Source organism: Fundulus heteroclitus, chromosome 11, assembly GCF_011125445.2.
Source record: "Fundulus heteroclitus isolate FHET01 chromosome 11, MU-UCD_Fhet_4.1, whole genome shotgun sequence".
NCBI lineage: Eukaryota > Metazoa > Chordata > Actinopteri > Cyprinodontiformes > Fundulidae > Fundulus > Fundulus heteroclitus.
Window position 1 is genome coordinate 27,081,808 of NC_046371.1, and position 19,880 is coordinate 27,101,687.

The 19,880-nt window shown below is 39.2% G+C and overlaps 1 protein-coding gene across 2 annotated transcripts in view; it reads left to right on the forward strand.

The window, feature by feature from the left end:
- The window catches only part of LOC105927791 (oligophrenin-1), a 46,846-nt gene extending 29,053 nt beyond the window's left edge, over positions 1-17,793 (forward strand). For both annotated transcript variants that reach the window (XM_036143315.1, XM_036143314.1), the window contains 7 exons: positions 100-259; positions 4,098-4,245; positions 5,024-5,323; positions 8,590-8,737; positions 11,162-11,212; positions 12,241-12,289; positions 16,812-17,793. In XM_036143315.1, coding sequence (XP_035999208.1) covers positions 100-259; positions 4,098-4,245; positions 5,024-5,323; positions 8,590-8,737; positions 11,162-11,212; positions 12,241-12,289; positions 16,812-16,817 — 862 coding nt within the window. In that variant the 3' untranslated portion in view covers positions 16,818-17,793. The remainder of the gene's footprint in view (positions 1-99; positions 260-4,097; positions 4,246-5,023; positions 5,324-8,589; positions 8,738-11,161; positions 11,213-12,240; positions 12,290-16,811) is intronic.
- Positions 17,794-19,880: the final 2,087 nt, after the last annotated feature.

The following is a 19,880-nucleotide window of genomic DNA, read 5'->3' on the forward strand; positions in this document are numbered from 1 at the left end:
ATTCTCTCTTTCTGAAGTGAGCTCATAGGCTTTTTTTTTTTTGTCACCGCCTGGCTTGAGTTACATTTTATTTAACCCAGCCTGGCATGATGTTGACAGCGTGTGCAGCCACAGTGATGAAAACCGGATGACTCCCTCCAACATGGCAGTTATCTTCGGGCCCACACTCATGAGGGCGAAGGAGGAGACGGTGGCGGCCATGCTTGATATCAAGTTCCAAAACATTGTGGTTGAGATTCTGATCGAGGACTACAAAAAGGTACAACTGAAGCAAGCATGTCTTTCTTTCAGCCTACAGGAACTGTTCGGGGTTTTATTGAATTCCCATTGCTTCCATGTGTCTGTCTGAAAAACCTTGTTAGGGGATTAGAGCTGTTATTACATGTGGTTTGTTTTCGGTTAGCAAGGACCCTTTGGCAGCCATGTTGTTGTCCAAGCAGTTGCCAGCACTGAAATAAAAAAACTGTCAAGTTGAGTTTGTTAGCTGTTATTATTGCAGAACTGTACCAAGATTTATGACTTTTAAACCTACCATCTTGTTGTAGTTCAGGCAGTGTGGTCAGATTTTTTTTTTATAATTTATATTTTCAAATTTTTTAACAGATTTCAGCAGTGCCTTGCAAAAGTATTCATACATCTGGACCTTTCCCACATTTTTCAATCTTATTGCTTTTATATGATAGTCCAGCACAAACTGGTGCATAATTGTGACGTGGTCCGAAACTGATGGATGGGTTTAAAGAATATGTTGAATCTGCCCTTTATGGCATGAAGAGCTTGTTGAAAACAGTCTGAAAGAAGTCTTATTTACAGTTTGCTTATGGCAAACATGTGGAAGAAGTAGTCAGACAAGCAAAAGATCGATCTTTTAGGTCCACTTGCATAACGCTGTGTGGTGGAAAACTCCACGCCAGCCTATTGGTAAACATGATCTTAAAAGCTGATCATGATATTATCTGGTCTTTACTGCTATGACGATTTAAGTTATGATAAAGCATATTTAAAATATATATTTGTGTCTTTTTTTTCAAAATGGCCTGCATGGCTGCCAGCTATGGAATAGGTCATTTCAGGACACCAGTGACATAAAGTAGTACAATGTTATTGCTAGACAGCACACAATTACTGTATTTAATCATATTTTTAAAGATATTGATGTCTATTGCCTCTTGCATGAATCGAACAGTGGAAAAAATTAAATAAAAGTGACAACCCCAGCACACATAGCTTTATAGTGTTTGTAAGTCTCACCAGTAGGGGTGAAAGTAAGCTGGTGCGTTCTGGTACAGCGTATCGCTAAAATAATTTAAGCTGGAACACAGTACCAGTAAAGGGGAGAGCGGCTGTCAGCTATACAGCCTATTCAGAACCTGTCCCTGCTGCACGTTAGATAAAAAAAATAGATCCGCTAATGTAGTCTGAAACATGTAAGTTTTGTTTTTATTAATTTGCCATTGTTTCTGAACTGTACTGTGTTTCTGTGCCTCAACGCTCATACCTACTTCCCCTCTTCCCTCCTCTCGGAGCAAGGGGCTCTTAATCAGCATCCAGCCTTCCAAACGTGCGGCATTACGTATCCTGTCCTTCCACCTGTAGCGAAATGTCCCAAATACAATCAATAGGAGAGTTTGTAGTTGTGTTTTGTGCTATTTCGTTCTGTTTTTTTTTTTACATAGAACATAGTACTTTTATGGGGCATTTTGAGGGATTTGTAACATTAGGGCTGTCAGCTCAGACCCCTCATTCCTCCTCTTCTCTCTAAAGGAGCCTTTTACAGTCTTTAGTTGTGCATATCTCCCCACTGTTTATTTCTTGTGCGTGCAGCGCACCAATGGAAAGAAATCTGCCCACCTCAACATGGTAGAATAAATTATGCTGGGACCGAACAATCCGCTCCCAAATAGTGTTTTTTTTTCTCTACTGTCACTAGGAACCAGTAAGGTGCAGAGCTTGAAAAGATGGGTCTATACCCATAGAATCTGGGATTACAATACATAAATATAAGCAATATTTCCTACAGGATTCAGCCTTTAAGGCTATTGGTGAGCTGAAAGTGAAGCAGAATGTAATCTTTCTGTCCACTCGGACCACAAACAACATATGTGCTTGGAGATCAACTTCAAACTCAACCTTTGGCGTGCGTAATTACGCACTAGAGCGCCCTGTGCAATAGAGGAGATATAATGTCTGATCACGGCGGAGACTGAGAGGAAAAATCTGTTGCTGTGAAAGGGGATAACAATGGTTATAAACTGTAACAGTAGCAGTGCATGGAGCTGAAAAGAGGGTAAAATCAGCAGCTGGAACATCTGTAAAGACGCAGCGTGAGACCCCAAGCGTGCTCCAAGTGTCGCAGCTGAGGGGAAGATGTCGGACCATATAGGCATGATGAAAGTCAACCACAGTCACAAATGAGGTTATAGGCCTAGATTGATAAACAAACCCGTAGATTAATGATAGTCAGTTTCCATTCCCTGGATGTGAATCTTATAATTCAGATTGTGCCTTTTATAATCAACAACAATATTTTCTTATTAAAGTCAGGGGGAAAAAGATGGTGGTGTGTTGATGAGCTGTTTTTGAAGAACTTCTTGCAAAATAACCATATTTCCCCCTTTTTAAAAACAAATATTCTCAACTCAACACATTATTTACATGGCATATTAAAATAAAACTCAGTTGCCCTGAGTGCTTTAGACACTCACAAGTAGTAATTCAAAACAGAATAAAAAGTTAAACCAAGTAAATACAAAAAATGTACAATAAACTGCAGATACACAAGAACAAACAATAAAAACTTCAAAAGCTAACACCTCAAACTGGGTTAAAAGCCAAAAAGAAAATGTGTTTTACGAGAACATTTAAAAACAGAAAGTAGGTCTGCCTATAAGCTACTTCAGAGTTTTGGTCCAACAACAAGAAAGTGCCGTTACCTCTTTGCACTCTCTTTGTTTTTCAAATGACTAATAAAAGCTTATCTGCCAACCTGAACAAACGAGAGGGAGCGTGCAAGTGAAGCAGGTCTGACAGATCCTGGAAAGCAAGGCCATGAAGACATTTAAAAACAAATAAAACAATTTTAAAATCAATCCGAATGTGAACCAGTTTCCAATGAACTGCGGTTAAAATGGAGAAATGTGTTCTTGTTTCCTGGTGGGAGTTAAAAGAAGAGCAGCAGCATTTTGCAACAGCTGCAGCCAAGTCACTAGAGTTTTGTTAAGCCCAGAGTAAAGTCTAGAGCAGTAATCTAAGCAAGTTGTAATTAAAGCATAGATCTTTGGTCAGCTGTCTCAGTTTGAAAAAGCTGGACCAGACCACAGATTCTAACTGCACATCAAAGTTAAGATTATTGTCAAGTCTTACACTCAGGTCAGTAGCAGTCAGTGTCAGATACTGACTTTAAGGTTCCAGGTCAACGCTGATGTAGAGACATCAATGGGCCCAAACAACATAAACTCAGTCTTTTTACTGTTCTGGTGTAAGAAGTTTCTAGACATTCATGATTTCTGAAATAAATTCAAGAAGTTTATTTGCAGAGCAACTATTTTCCTTTTAGTGTCATAAAAGTCTCACTGTCTTCTGCCTAAAAAAAAAGAAGGGGGTTAGTGATGGTACTGGCAAGAATTTAAAACTACTTTCATCCTTGGTCACCAGATTTATGTTTATCCATCAAAATTCTTATGATATATTTTTTACAATTACAGTAATCAATACAATAATTGCCCATTTCGAACGGCAGCATCATGATGTGGGGATTCTGAAAAATAGCTGAACGGGCGTTCTACAAATATCAACTAAGTTGTGCTGAAAAACTTGTTTTTGCACTTTACAATCATGCACTGCAACAAGCTGCTCTATCACATAAAATCCCAATAAATTACATAGAGATTTGAGGTCATAACTTGATAAAATGGCAAAGAAATGAAGATGTGTAAACGATTTTGCAAGGCACTACCAAAAAGCACTAACTTGGTTAGTTTTTTTTTTTTTCCCAACTCTTGTCAAGTTTCAACCTTGTACCTCAGTTACCAGCAGTAAGACGCTGAAAAAGCAGCCCCTGAACCAAGGTGCTACTGTAACCTTTTGTGTGATTGCAGATCTTCGCCTGTAAGCCGGAGGACGGCACCTCCCCACCTATCCCTCCTCCGCGGATCACGCCTAGGAAGCGGCAGCCAATCACCATCTCCAAGCGCCCGGCTCGCACTTACCAACCTCTTAGTCACGAGCACTCCCAGCACGCAGAGAGTAATTATCAGCCCACCTGATTGTTGTCACCCTCCTCTTTATCCCATCCTCCCTGTGCTGAGCATACAGTGGATTGTTTAGAAAGTTTTATTTTATCTTTTTCAAAAAAATTTTTTCTTTTTTTTTTAGTTTCCTTTTTTTTTTTTGGAGACCACAGCGTAAATGCGGGGTCATTTCTTGACATTTTATAAATGGGATTTACTGAAGTGTGTTTGTTTGTCCCAGTAATTATCGCAAATTGCAAAAACATGGAACCAGTTTGCCAATTGAAATTCGTTTCTTTCTGTTTCATTTTAATGCTAATAGAAAAGCATGTGAATTTTAATAGCTCATTTGACATACAAATAAAAAATATCCACTGTTCATTTTTTATTCTCCCAACGTCTTTTTCTTCCAACATGTTAGAATAAATCATGTCATTTTCTGTCTTTTTGAACCTCCTGCGTTGCTTCAAACGGAAAGAAAATGGTAGCTGTGACCCCTTGCTCTCACTGTGGCACAGAAATTTACCGTGACTTTCCTTTGTTGGTATATTTTGATTTTTACTAACTTGCTGCTTTTGCAGAGCTTTAAGGTTATGTGGTGCACACATGTGCAAGCCATTTCCCTGCAGTAATGTGCTGTGCTGCGTATTTACATTAACTTTACACCTATCTGTGCAATCCTAAGGTAATTTCTGGATTTTACAGTTCATCAGGTGCACTTCACGGCCGTAAACATTCGCATTTTAATGGTGGTCTAAAGTTACAGTGCTGTTAAAGCTGTTTGTTTGCAACAGATGGCCAGAAGGACACCTCTACCGTGCATGGGGATGTCCCAGCGAGCCCCAAACCCATAAAGCCGACAAAACCTATGAGCTTTTCCCCCCTCGTCCCAAGAGAACCTCTTGCGAAGCAAGCGGGATTGCCCAGATTGGCCAACCGTCAGGACAGGCAAGCTGACTCCGACGCTGAGAAGTTAGGTGATACGAGGCAAAAGCCAGACTCTTCCCTGGCAGCAAACGGGGTCTGTGTGAGCAGGGCGCCATCGTTTCAACGACAAAAAGCACATCCAAAGGGAACGCCAGCCAGCCGAGAAGGTATGAGGAGCCCTCTTTTTATTAATGAAAATTGAAATAATTTCTATCGTATTCATCATCAACATTTTATGACAAAAGAATCAATATAGTAACGTGGAAAGTATGTTGTTTTTATATGGTGAAATGATCTCTTAAAGAGTACAAATGTCTTCCTGTGGCTTGATGCTTGAGGTGCAACAGCAACCGTGGTTGCTCTTTCAGATACATTTGTTCCATAAATTCATCTCATAGGATTAACTGTACTCACACAATATCTACAAGCTTTGCATTTATTTCTTGGATTTGAAAGATGTCTCACAGTTTTAGTTGGTGTTTGATTAACAGATCTTGTCATCAGCGTTTTAATTTGCAAAACATTTTTCATTCATGGAAGACGAGGGACTGAGATTTCCCTCATGTTTAGAGTTAATCCCAACATTATTCACATCCCTGGTACGTTTCAATTTATAGTAATCTTTTAATGCTACCGACATGTTTCCTCTGACTGATTGTTATATTAAAGTTTTGGAGTGGCCCAGTCAGAGTTGAATCTGATGGAGAACGTGTGGAGAAGATTAGGGTGATGGCAAGGAGACCTTCTAGCCGCAAAGACTTGGAGCTCCTCACCTGAAATTAATCATTAAAACTTAGGGGGGAAATGCAAAAAGCTTGTCAGCAATTATAAGAACAGCGTGATTGCTGGGATATCAATAATGACTTTTCCATTTGTTGTTGGGAAAAGTATGAATATATTCTTTACATGCGTTTTAAAAGAGCCATTAAAAACAGAATGATCCTTTTTTTTCAGAATCGCTACTCCTTTTGCATTGTTTATCTTTCTTTTGAAAAATGCCTGTTTTATTCCTGTCAGAAACAAAAAACTTGTTTGAATGAAAAGAATTTATAATTTAAATTTACCATGGGTGTGAATAATTTTGGGCTTATCTGTTCATATTTGCCTCGCAGCTTTTGCTTTTACGTTGTTGTTATTCCTGCAGCTGAAGATCTGCTTTTCTGAAAGGCTGAAATAGGTTTCTCTCAACAATCTCCTGGATCGACTTGCCAAGTCCCGCTGTTGTAAATCAGCGCCGCAGCTTGATGCCGCTACCAATGCGTCTGCATGTAGGGACTGTTCTGCTGGGGTCACGAGGTGTCGGGTTGCACTTGCGCAATTAAAATTTAGTCTATCCCACATGTCTGGAGATCTTTCAAGAAGGTTTCTTGTTTTGCTTTTTGTTTTTTTTTCTTGAAACAATTTCAAGGCACTTATTTTTTTATTTTATTTTTTGGTCCCGCATGATCAAGTATGCAAGTTAATGTCACCTTACGGGATCTATTTAAAGCTGGAAAATGCAGGGGTTGCATGGAAATCTGATGAAAATAGTGGTTAACTACAGTTAAGCTCAATATTATTCAGATACCTGGCAGATTTAGATTTAAAATTAGTTACCTTCCTCTATAATCAGCGGAAACATCTTTAATGACAGTACGACAATCAAATCCTTCTTGAAATTGTAGAGCAGTTTTTTAAGTTTCTATGTATACTTTGCTGATTTATCTTTAGTGATGAGTTCCAAGTTTTTGAGATTGTAAAACTAATACTTATGTGCTTAACTCCTGATTTGTCTTTGTGCACATCACAGATGTTGATTGGACTCTCCGACTTGGGCTGAAATTGCGCTAAAGCTTCAAAACCAAAGACTACAGACTTGAGCTCTAAAGATCAAGACTCAACTAAAACTAGTCTGGGACTCAAGTCTTATGAACCATCTTTTTCTATTATGGGCAGTGCAGCAAGCTGCTAAGTATATAATGAGTAACCCATTATTATTGTGTCCTCAAATTAGACTTGGACTCAAGCTCTAAAGACTCAATTTGACTCAAACTTATGACTTGGGACTTGAGTCTTTTGAACATTTCTCATCTTGTCAGGAGAGAAGGTAAACCACGAATTATGGTTCGGTTAGGTAAATGATTAATGTCCTCACCGAGTTACCATAGTGAATACCAAGAATGGGATGTCATGATTACATTACAGTTGCCATGGCTTCTCTGTAATGTGTTTTAACAAGTAAAACAAAGGTAATGGGAGCTTTCAAGTTTGTTTTTCTTAAATGCTATCTGACTTGGCTTTGTTTTAAAAGAAAGTAAACTAAACTCGCATCTGTCTCATTACAAGACATTTTCAGTTCTACAAAATAATTAATCAAACATTTCCTGTTTGATTCATTCAGAAATTCAAGATCAAGTTGCGTTTAGCTTTTTCAACTATTTTTCCCTAGAAACTAAATACAGTCATATTTCCAGTGGAGAAAATACAGCTTATTAATTTCATCAGCTAATAAGTGTTTTTGTTGTGTTGTTTTTTTTTTTACATGGCAAATTAAATGTTTTAAAAAGATAAAGGTGCTAAATGTCAAAGTTTATAATTGGGCTTAAGAATGCTTATTATATTATATTTAGAGTTTTAGGCAGAATCAACAGCCTTTTAGTAATTAGAGACTTGACTTGGACTTCCCCCTGAACAACTTGAGACTTATCTTAAACCTGAGCCAACATGACTTGTGAACGTCTCTGAAATCCAAAGATTTATTATCTTTTTTTTATAATATAGTCATGTTTAAATATTAAAAAACATGCAAATTAAATTTGCCCTCTGCATTTAACCCATCCTTCAGGGAGCATTGGGCTGCCCATGTGTGGCCCCCAGGGAGCCTTCTGGGGCTAAGGGTCTTCCTCAGAGACCCAGAATGGTAGTGTGTGGGATTTGAACTGGGGAACTTGAAGCCTTCTAACTAAATGGTTAGAGCCGTGCTCTAACCATTTAGTTATGAGCTAAAAATCCAGTTGTATCCTAAATGTTGGTTCCAAAAGCTGATAACTCTTGAATACAAAATGGAAACATTAGAAGAGGGAAAGAACATTGCACTCTTTTGTTGTTGTGCTTTTAAGACGTTTTGTTTTTGCAGCCTTTGCAATAATTCTGATTTCTTGCGTTTCTTGGTTGTGCAAAATGCTTGCTTCCCTATCCTCTAGTTTGTTGGTGGACCTACCATAAACTGCAAATTTGCAGCAAAGCTGGCTACTCTACCTTTCAAGATTTTTTTTGGCCTTGTGGTTTTATTTAATCTCCACCTCTCATCAATCATGTAGCTCAATTTGTCATCCCTGTCCGGCAGCAAAGACGGCTCTGATAAGGTTTCTGTGCGCATTAAACAATGTGCATTCTAATTGGCTAGTAATTTTACACTTGTGCATGTTTTTTTTGTTTTTGTTTTGTCTCTTAGGACTTTCTGATGGTGTGACCAGAACAAAGTCTGCAGAAAAACATTCTATTACTCGGCCCCCTATCAGGCCTCCTGAGCCCCCTTCCAGATGCACTGCTCCACAAAAGCTCCCCGTTGCAGCCAGCAGTGAGGGAACGCCCACATCTTAGTAAGTGCTTTCACAAGTCTCTACCCTCATTCTTTTAGGGTAATTAATTACAGAGCTAAGGCCCTAAACCTGTTCAGCGGTAAGATTTAAAATCGTTTGAATGAAAAGAATGATGGAGCCCATATTAAACTCACATAATGACCTTGACAACGTGGCAGTTCTAGTTTTGCAGAAGGTTTCTTCTCAGAATCAACACATTTCAAGGCCTTTTGCTCATTGTGGGGAAAATGTACGTAAAGGTAAATAAATGCACATAGTCATATTCAATAAATTAGGATATTAGGACTTATTATAAGTCCGTTTGTCTCAGTAATCCAATTAAACACATTATATACATCCATTACTCACAGACTAGTTTTTAAAGCTCTTCGGTTAATAGCAATGAGTGTTTGCTTACATATAATGCAAACAGGACATTTAGCATTAGACTATTACATCAAACCAAGAAAAATATAAATTTTTGATACTGAAATGTGGGTTTAATGAAAAGTATATTTAATACTTGCTTAAAGGTTGTTATTTTCAAAAGTTGCTTTTACACTGACATATAAGCCTAATTGGAACCCATATTCTAATTTATTGAATATGTCTGTATTTTTTCCCCCAAATCCTACAGAATGAGTGGTAGGAAATGGCTTCACCACTCACCTACACTTTCCCTTAACCCTCATCAGAACAATAAATACAAGTTTGAGCTACTAGTAAAAGCTAAATAAATCCTAAATAAACTAACTGAATGCTGAGCTAATAAATCGCTAACCTGAAAATCCATAGGACAGCAAAACTCACTATTCAAACTTCAACTCACTACAGAGGTGTTGCCAGCTCCTCAGCAAGGAATGTCACCATTGGTTGTCCTAAAAGTTGCTGGAAGTCACTCAATGACATCATCACCTAATTTACATATTTTTCATGTACTTAAGATCGAGGTTGTAAGACAGACAAAGTGATTAAAAATTTACTAAAAAGAGACAGACGGCGCTTGCGGAAGTGTGGAGGGACTCACGGCAGGACTCGCAGCTGCCTCAAGACATTGTCTGCAGGTCGATTGGTGCTATTGCCTAAAGTCGGCAATAACAGAAAAAGTCGCTAGATTTGTCGCTAGTCGCTTTTTTGAAAGAAGAGTTGCTAAAGCGGTTTGAAAAGTGGCTAAATATAGCGACAAAGTTGCTAAGTTTGTGAGCACTGCGGAGGCACAAGACAGAGCTGCTTTTATACCCCACAGCGGCAGCGCTACTGAAACATCAGTTTCTCCTTGTGATGTCACAAAAAACTTTTGAACAAATAGCAATACTGATTCGAACTTCAAGGCAACCCACCTATTGAACCTTAGGAGGGCACCACAATGACAGGTTTAGACACAAAAGCAGACTTTCAACAAATATGCAGTAAATTCAACCTGGAGAGACTCACACTGACAAGAGAAGCAATTAGAGAGATTTAATGACAAAAATGAGAAATGTGATAATAAAAAAAAAATAAAATAAAAAAAAAAGTTAATATGGGGGTGAGTTGTTAAGAAAAAGACAAAGAACATAACTTATGGAGATGTCTGTAGTAGAGAGTAGACGTACTTGAGCAAAATGTGTCAGCCAAGCGGAGGAGGTTGGTAGCCATGAAAAGCAGACTCTTGAACATCCCTGGTCATATCTATAGGAATTTTTCAAGATGGTTGGATGTAAAGTTGAATTTCACATTCTTCCCATTAGCTATATAATTGATCAAAGAATATATTAGGAAGGTATCAATCATTATTCTTAGTTATTTTTTATTTTCTGAAGGATTACTTGGATTAATCCTATAATTTGACAGCACTGTCTGCTGGATATAGACAACATACGAGGGTAATTGTTGCCAAGTCTGCCCTGGATACACTGATTTTCTTGTCTAATTTTGTTATCTTACATCCATTGGCCCTATAGATTCCTGCAGCTAAGCTAGGATTTACATTTACATTCCAATAAAGGTTATTGATAACATGTCTGCGCCCGCTTCACCCAGCTACTTTGTTGACTCTCTGCTGAAATTGATGTAATGGCGAGAGAAGATGGGCTAACTTCAATATTTATAACCTTCTTACCTGAGAAGACATTACGCCTCTAATCAAAAGACTTGACAAAAGGCAGGTCATTTTCCTCTTCTCCCATGAGAGTACACATCGCTGGTGTCATTTCAACTCATCACCAGAGGGGGCAGACGTCAGCAGAAATCCTGGAATTTACGCTATGCTCCAATCATCATATCTTCTGCTCCATGAAACCCATGCTAATGCTTAGTCGCACACATATATGGTTCTTTAATATATTTGCTTCATACTAAAATTATTGGACATAAGATTTCATCTCAGGGTGATTCCAAGGTGTCAGTGCACTCAGCTTAATCCTTATCTATAAATCTAACATGCCACTTCCCTTTGTTTTTCAGTGTTGCATCAAAGACCAAGTTTTTTGAAAATGCCTCCAAACAAGTTGTCAGGTTTGTTAAACCTTTTCATTGTTTCTTATCCATTTTGTCAATTTTTTTCATTAACTAACCCATTACATCTTTTTCTAAAAACAACAACAACAACAACACTACAATAAGTGTGCGTATAACTGCATAAAAGTGCGACAAGGATCTGAATTCCTCTTACAGGCATCAGCACAAAGATTTTAAGCAATTTAAGTGAATAAGTGCTTACTGCCTTATATTGTTAAGATTTTCCATGCTGTGGGCTGTTTGTTAGAACATTAAATCTGTCTTCATTCTGGACTTATTTCATTGCCCAGACTCCCACGTGATAGGAGTGTGTATGTTGGTTTTATGTCCCAATGGGAATTTAAAACTGATTGCACACCAGCCCCTAGAGACCTCCTGTGACTGCAGAGGTCTCTGTAGGTCCAGATTGCCCATTGCAAGTTAGGACTTGGCTTCTCAGGGAAAGGATAAAATTAAGTTTAAGCTGTGTTAAGCAGTGTTTCCGCTGAGTTAATGACTTAGGCCTGGCGTGCGTGTCAAACGGCGTAACACTTTAGGTAGTTTTATGTGCATTGTAAGTGTTCCCTTACACATGGGCCCTTTGATTTTTTTTTTTTTTTTGACTCATGCACAATCCTTTTTCTCATGATGTAGTGGAGTCTGTGTGATGTGGAAATGGACACATCTGCTCTTTTATGATTTGCATGGCTGATCCAATTCAAGGCCCCTGCTGTCTGCCCAGTGCAGGCACCGATGCATGCTGTAAATGAAGAATGTGGGAGTTTTATCAAAGAGGGCCCATGTCTTTGGTGTTCTTTCATTGGTATCCCCCTTAATTATGCTGTCTACAGTTTGCGCAAACTTTGCCTAAAAAAAAAAAAAATGGTAGCCTAGGCTCGAGTAAGTTCTATTTTTGCTTTTGGACGGCAGAAACGCTGCTTGTGTCTTCAGAAATCGTTCTTCCTTACCGGAATAAAGTGTGCTCTGGTCAAACTGCCCCTTCTAAATGCATTTTTAATTTTTTTTTTCTCTTTCTTTCGTTATAGTCCGCCAACCTCTCCACCACCCTCACTAGCGACAAATGTGAAAAAAGAGGTGAGGTTTCTGCAAATATTTCATGTACAGTTCAGTCACATCTGTTCAGTATGGCTGGGTTTATACAATCATCTTAAAGTTAGATCTGTGCTTGGGCCAGTGTGTGATTTTTGAAGACGTTATAAAAATTTTAATTATACAAAACACATGTAAACTTCTATTGTTAGTACTATTACGGATGTCCCAAGCGTTTGTTTGTACTTCATTGAAATTCAACCCCAACTGCCTGTTGTTGGTGTGCTTTCTGTGGTTTTATGTTAGCTGCACGGATGGTGATGGCTAGCAAGCTGTCGAGCCGTGTTTTGCAAAGCAGATTTTTAGACTTTACAAACTTGTATTAAAAGCCAGGCGGATTATTTTGCTCATCCAACTATTCCGTGTTCTTTAGACTGCACTGACTGCTGCCACTCCCTTTCTGTCTGTCTCATGTGACCTGCTCTATTATGTGTGAAGACAGCTGTTGGTGAGGGCTGCTGAAACACTGGAAAAGTATAAATGAAACAAAAAGTTTATTTAGAAAGAAGGAGTACAATCTTATCAGTAACTTTTTCCTTGCTCTCAATAAACATGCTTAATTAAATATGTTTTAACCAGAAAATATTGACTAATTTAAAACATACTGGCGCTAACTTGGTACTTCAGCTAACTGCTTTGCATGAAAACAATTTGAGCAGGAACAATAGATGAGCTTATATAAGTATATAGTATGTCAAGTCAAATAAATGTTTAGAAATAAAACCAAGAGCTATGGCTCTTTCGGGTGATTAGTTTGCCGATCATTTAAGTAGTTTTCTCAAAATTGTTAACCATGTGTTGAAGCTGCATGTTGAGGCATTTAGGAAAAAGTATCTTTGTGGTCCAAGAAAATAAAAAGATTGTAGAGACTGTTGTGTCCAGTACGTCATTGGAAAAGATGTGGCTACCACCGGCAAAATGGACTAAAATATCTGCGGGTTTTAAACGATCCAAGATTTGTGAGAATAGCAGCACTCACTCTCCTGCGAGTAGCAGACATAACTCTCCTACACAGTATCCAACTATAGAAAATGGCCTAAGTGCCTCTGCCCCTTACACGCAGGTTCACACACAGTATATGTTTTATTTCAGCTGCAGATTACGCTGTTGACATTTTCATGTGTTTGAATAATCACTGCTGTAACATTCATTTTAAATTATGGAAATTGTGTTACGTCATTATAGTTTAACTTACCCTCAGATAATGTATGTTGGAATAGCTGTTTTATCTAATGAATGCTACATTGTTTAAAGAAAGCATTGTGTTACATTATCATAGCTTTGCTTGCCTTAGCTCAGCATATCTTATATTGTTGTTGCATTACTTGGTTTACATTAGCATTTGTTAACTTTAGCAAAGCTCAGCTTTTTTGCATAGGTTATATTACCACAGTTTAACATACGCTACCTTAACATTGGTTAGCTAACCTAAGTTTAAATTAGCATAGCTTATTTCCAAAGATGGGTAATCCACATTCAGAAAGTAAAAAGCCTGTACAGCGATTAGATCCAACCATTTACATTTCCAGCTCCACAGCATAGACAGGGACTAATGTTTAAAATCACCTGGTTAAGTGAACAGGATGAACAAAAACTAGGCAGGGTTTTTACTTTCTGAAGCCGAATTTAGCTCTCAGCTAAATTCGGCTTCAGCTAATCAGCTAATTTCAATTGAGCCTACCTTAATTTAGCACCTTGGCATAATTTTGTCTTACTCTAGCTAATGCTGTATTCCATTGGTCCTCAGTAGTCAGAGGTTTCATCGGTAATTTTTAACTGAGATTTCAGCTGGAATGGTCCCTGAAGTCGGAACTACAAGTTTGAAAGTCAGTGCAATAGGACCGTACCCGACTTCCGCGTTTATGATGGCTGCTACTCGAAGTTGTTTTTAGCAGTTTTCTATTATTTATGTAACATTTACTCAGTCATGCAGGTACTTCTTTTCAGGGTTCATGAGACGTGATGTTTCAGCACTGTTTATACACACAAAATACCGCATAGCACAGTGTAATTGTCATTATTTTAACAACAGCAGCCATAGTGGCTAAACAAGCAATGGAGGATTGCCACTTGTTTAATGTTTCATGTTCAGTTGAACAGCTCACCAAAGCTTTAAGAAAGACCAAGATTTGGCAATAAAGTGCAACTCTAAAATACCTTCGGAGGCTGAGGTTGTTTGTATTTGTACATTAAAAAGTGGCTTTTGTGCGAGCTTCCATGTTTTTTCATACTTTGTGACAAGAGGGAAACTGGAATGCAAAAAAAGCTGAGATGACGTAATCTGCAACTTGTTAGCTTCAAGTGCCAAGGCAAATGGGACACACCTCACCTCACCTTTGCAAAGTTAGTTTAGCCAGGTTTACCTTAGAACAACTTAGCTTACTATAGCATAACTTAAACTATTTTAGCAAAGTCTCACCTTTAGTTTATTTGGTTTATCTCAGATTTGATCCATACATGTAGAGACTGATTTTTAAATCAGTGTCAGCCATTTCATGTTATTGTGATCACTAATGACTTCTATTTTTCACCAATCCAGCTCCAGTAGTAAACTGGTACTGTTGCTTTCTTGGCATCTGTTCTGTTCATGTTAGCAAACGACCACTGAAAGAAAACGTTCTATCTGGGCATCTGGTGCTTCGGGGGGCGGGAGTAAATAACCTCTTTTGTCAAAAGTTGATAGCTGGTTTGTGGAGATAAACAATCAATTAAATGTTTGCAGCACATTTAAAATTCCCTTTAGTGTGGCACTCTGTCTGCTTAATCTATGACAAGAACGGTAAATTAAACCCCCAAAAACTGTGCTTTGTTTTTGTAACAAAGTAAGAACTGGTTCTTGCACCAGTAATGTGCTTGGACTAAAAAAATTGATTTCATATCAAGGTCATTGGCTCAAAACTTTAAGAAGTAACTATAACCTTAGCCACCGTGTTTTTTTGTTTTTTGTTTTTTTTAAGCAGATGGACATTGTAGGGGAATATCTTTATAATGATACAGGATAAATGCCTAAATGTATTTAGGTATAGTTTATATTTAAAGCTTATTTTGCACAATATATAAAGTCTTTTCTACCACCCTACTAGTTGTGAAGTAACATTGGCCAGACAAGCTAATGTTAACTAATATTAGCTTGGTTAGCCACCTCAATTAAATGCAGCCTGGGTGATGTCATCTATTCAATCAAGTTTTTCACAGACCCGTCCACGGTTACACAGCTAAAAACAGAACATAATGGCTCCATCTGAATGCCCATAATAATAACTTCTAGCACCTGTTCCTTGACCTTTTATCTAGAGTAAGAGTAACACTATTGATTGCTGTGCCAAATTAGGACAGCCTTTAGCTCTGACGTCATTATGTGACGGAAACGCACATGGATGATGCAAGTCAAACTTGGGCCTACAACCTTCCTAAAATGAGCTACAAAGTGAACAATCTCTGCTCTCTGGACATTTTTGTCAATTTCGTTGAGGGGGCTGCGCTGATCTATCAGGTCACGCAAAGGATTGTGGGATACCTTAAGGGTTCTTAGCGTTGGTAAGGGGCATTGCGGGGTTCCTAGGCAAAAGTAGACACTGGAGGGAGCACACAGGCTACTTTTCTTACCTCCTTCCTTACTGACTGCACTATTCGGACAGCACTTATCATGGCGACTGCTGACACACTTCCGCTTTGGTCCTTGCTATATAAGGGTATTCTGATTGAGCCAATATAAATAGTTTCTTTTGTATTGACAAACAAGCTCTCATTGCTTGGTTTTTATTTAACCAACAGACAGGCTGGCTGGGCTTGTTATAAACATTTATGTCAAACCACTGGATTAAAAAGTGTAATAGGTAGTTACCCTCTTTAATTCAAGTGTTTCTTTTTTTTTACTGCCAGGAAAATTTACAAGCAGGCAATCTTTTCTCCTTTTTTTCAATGTCTATTTCAAGTTAAGGGGAATTCCCTTCCTTTGGCTGTGAACCCCAGCCGATAGCTTAAACACAGCTCACATCAACAGGTTGGGAAGAGTGAGAGCTTTGGTACATTGTATACCACTGGATAAAACTCTTTACTGCCACCAACATGTCAATAAAAGGAGTTTAAAGTGCAGAAGCGGTAGGACGCAAAGTCCTTGTGGCTTTGGGACTTTGAAACCAACTCATGCTTAGTTTAACCACCATTAATGTGGTTTGTGGCAGTCCGAGCCGATCTCTGTAATGTCTGCAGTTTGAGCCACCACTACTGATAAAGACTGGGTTGAAACATGGAGGGAAATTAAGCCTTTACACATGTTAGTGGTTTTTTTGCTGTTTTTAACTTTCAAATAGGATGTCTTCCTACACTACAAAGCTGTCACCATACATGCAGTAATGTATTAAGTTTAAAGCAGTCTTATTGTTTTTCACTCTGCTGCACCAGCCCTGTTGTTTAGTCTTTCCGAAAATGTCCTTGTATAAATAATCTGCTAAACATATTACTGTCTGTTCATATTTGAGACATACGGTCTGTTTTGTTTCCCCAGAACTGAAGTTAAAAGGTGGAACAGTGGACAACGTTATGCAACCTTGACACATGTTCCTTGATGCACGTTAGTCTGGAGGGAGACCCTGCTGATAAATACAGACTAAGTGAGAAAGAAGTTCCCATCAGAACTGGCGGGATTTGTTTGTGTTCCAGTTGATTATCAGAAGTGTGAGTGGTGTTGTAAAGCAAATTGGTAGCACAACAACAGATTCTATTTAATTGTCATTCCCTACACCTGTTGAGTAGTTCATCTCATTTACTCTTTTTACAGTTTTATTTGTTCTAGTAATTTTTTTGGTCTGTATTACTTGTAAAAGTAACCACTGTGCTGACTACGGTATGCAACGCAACGCTAACAGTTGGTCTTAGCAGTGTGACTGGTCCAAAGAAGACTAACTGATCCAAACAGGACTTTATCAGCTTAGTTATTTGAAAATGTAATCTATTACCTTAGACTAATTCATTTCTAGGATTTTAAAGAGTGTGTCTACTGTGTTTGTTTCGTAGCTGAGAAAGCTAATTTTCTCATATTTTTCAGTATTAAAACATGCAGTACTGACAGGACACCAATAAGAAACTTTTTATCTTTGGGCTGAAAACAGGAGGAAAATGAAGAAGCAAATTCTGTGTTAAGGCTAATCAACCAAGAAGCTGGAATGTTTTGGCTTACATCTCACCCACTGTGTGTTGAATTACTGCTAATTTTAGTAAAACCCCCATGCGCATTTTGTTTTTACTTACCAACTTTAGGTATTTGGGGTTGTAGGGGAGACTTCCCAAACTGTCAGTGAAATGTTTAGGATTACAAATTCAGATGTAATCATATAGAATGTTAAAACACTCCAATGTTTTATTGTTATTTCTGTTCTTAATGCTATGTTCATTTCACTTGTTTTTTTTTTTGATAACTCAACTTGAAATTGTGTATTCTTGCCTATTTTTCAAAAAGGAAAAATAAACGAGAAGAAATCTTAGAATTACTCAGAAGTTCAATTTATTTATTGAAAGAGCTGATGTTTATACCGAAAGGTCCACTTGTCCTTTTTCTTGACTCCCCCATAGCCTCTATATATCAGTTAGTCTACTTTTCAGATTGCAGGGCTCCGTTTTGTTCAAGTCATTCTCAGTCTTTATAGGCCTGTTAAATAATGTAGACCCATGTCCCACATGTGCAAGCCATCTGGGAAGTATTTTTTTTTCTTTTGCTAGTCAGCAGGATTATACTTACTGATGTTTAAAAAACAACTATTCATTCATTTTTCATAGTGTGATTCTTAGTGGCACTTTAAATGAGACATTTAATCAAAGCCATTTTGCGTTGGCCTCAAATTAGCCTAGAATTATAATTTAACAATGTTTGCCACATTTATGAGGAGAAGATATGGTAAAGTAAATAAAAGATTAAAAAAGTCAAATTAAATTCATGTTTTACTGCTGGTGTAAAATCTTTTGAAAAAGAATCAAAATTTTTGTTTGTGAATATTTATGTGATCGTCTTGGAATTTATTTAAAGACTTGTAGTATTTCAAAGAGCGATTGATCCCAAACCTTCTAACAAGATTTCCTGAGCCTTTTAAAGGAAAATAGGCCCAGAGAATTACTGATATTATACTTAAATAAATGCCTTAAAATGCAAAACTCTCTGGGCTCCTTTGACCAGTTCCATCATCTAGTGAGGGTGGTGGTCTGTTTGGATTTGTCCTGGGGGGGGGGGGCGTTCTGGCTGATGTGGGGGGTGCCTGGGTCTTGGGGGCCTGGTGGGTCACCGGAGTGGTGGGTGCTGGCACCAGGGTCTGTGGCACCTCATCTCGGTCCTGGTTCATGACGACTCTTAGTGCTGGTCCTATCCGAAGAACAGGGGTCTGCAGGGTTGGGGCAGGCTGGTGGACTGGTGTTTTTTGTTTGTTTGTTTGTTTTTTTGGGGGGGGGGGGGGAGTTCCGGTTTGCGGTTGGCTCTCGGGCCTCGCCACTTGTCTCTAACTTCGGATCCTGTAGATTTTGGTGGTGCTGCTGGGGGTACCTCCCTTTCCAAGTGGGTTTTTAGAGAACAGGGGTACCTATTGGAGTCAGGGGGGAGCTGGCTTCCTGAGAGGGCATGTTGCTCCACAGTCCTTTCCTCCCCATCCGCAAACACCTCCCACTGCCTGCTCCATCACACCGCCACAGATGTAGGACCTTGGGGAGTAGGTCGTCGCAGGTGAGGAGGATTTCCCTGTACCGCTGTCCTGTAACATCCTTGGCCCCAATTTTATTATACACTTCCATTTATATTTTTCTCATAATATAGAGATGTCTGGTACAGATTGGGGGAGCCATGCACCTTCCTTCTAGCCCTCCAGGTTTTATATTCACTTGAGAACAACATCCAACGACATGACATTTGAGCAGACGGAGGCAGGTTTGGGGTCTTTTTCACACTCCTGTTCTCCAATTGCCACCTAGAGTTTGAGGCCTGGGGGAGGAGCGGGACACCTAGTTGGGGCCTGGGTTAGGGATAGTCATTGGGTCCTGGAAGTTGGCTGGGGCTGGCACCTCTGCTCTCCCAAGGTATAGGGCGTAGGGCCTAGGTATAGAGGGCAGATGAGGCAGCGCCACTGGTTTTGTCGTGTGGGCTCTGGTTGGCTGCCTGGTTCCGATCGTGTTGGCCCCACTCCGGGTGGATTATAGACCAGGTATGTTGGGTTTGGGGTGAACCTTCCTACCTGATGATGGGGATCACCTCTCAACGCTGGAGACTGGATACCCCTCTGGGGTGCCAGGGAGTATTGGATGTGTGTGGTGAGTGTGAGTGTGTGTGCAGCATCCCTTATTATTTGAATTAATTTATTTTGTTCCTTGTGTGGGCAAGAGTGTTTGCATGTGGGGGTACTCGGGTGGGAACGTGTGAATGTGACTGTGTACCTGGTTTTCTGTTTTTCTTTTTGTCGTTGGGTTTTGGACTGCCCCCTCCCCTGGGACATCTCAGGTCTCCACTTGTGTTAAGCTAGCCACTGGTGCGTTGGCGGCTACTTCGCCAGGAGTGGGCTCCGTGGCTTTATCTGGGCCCCGCTGGGGGGCAGCGTGCACC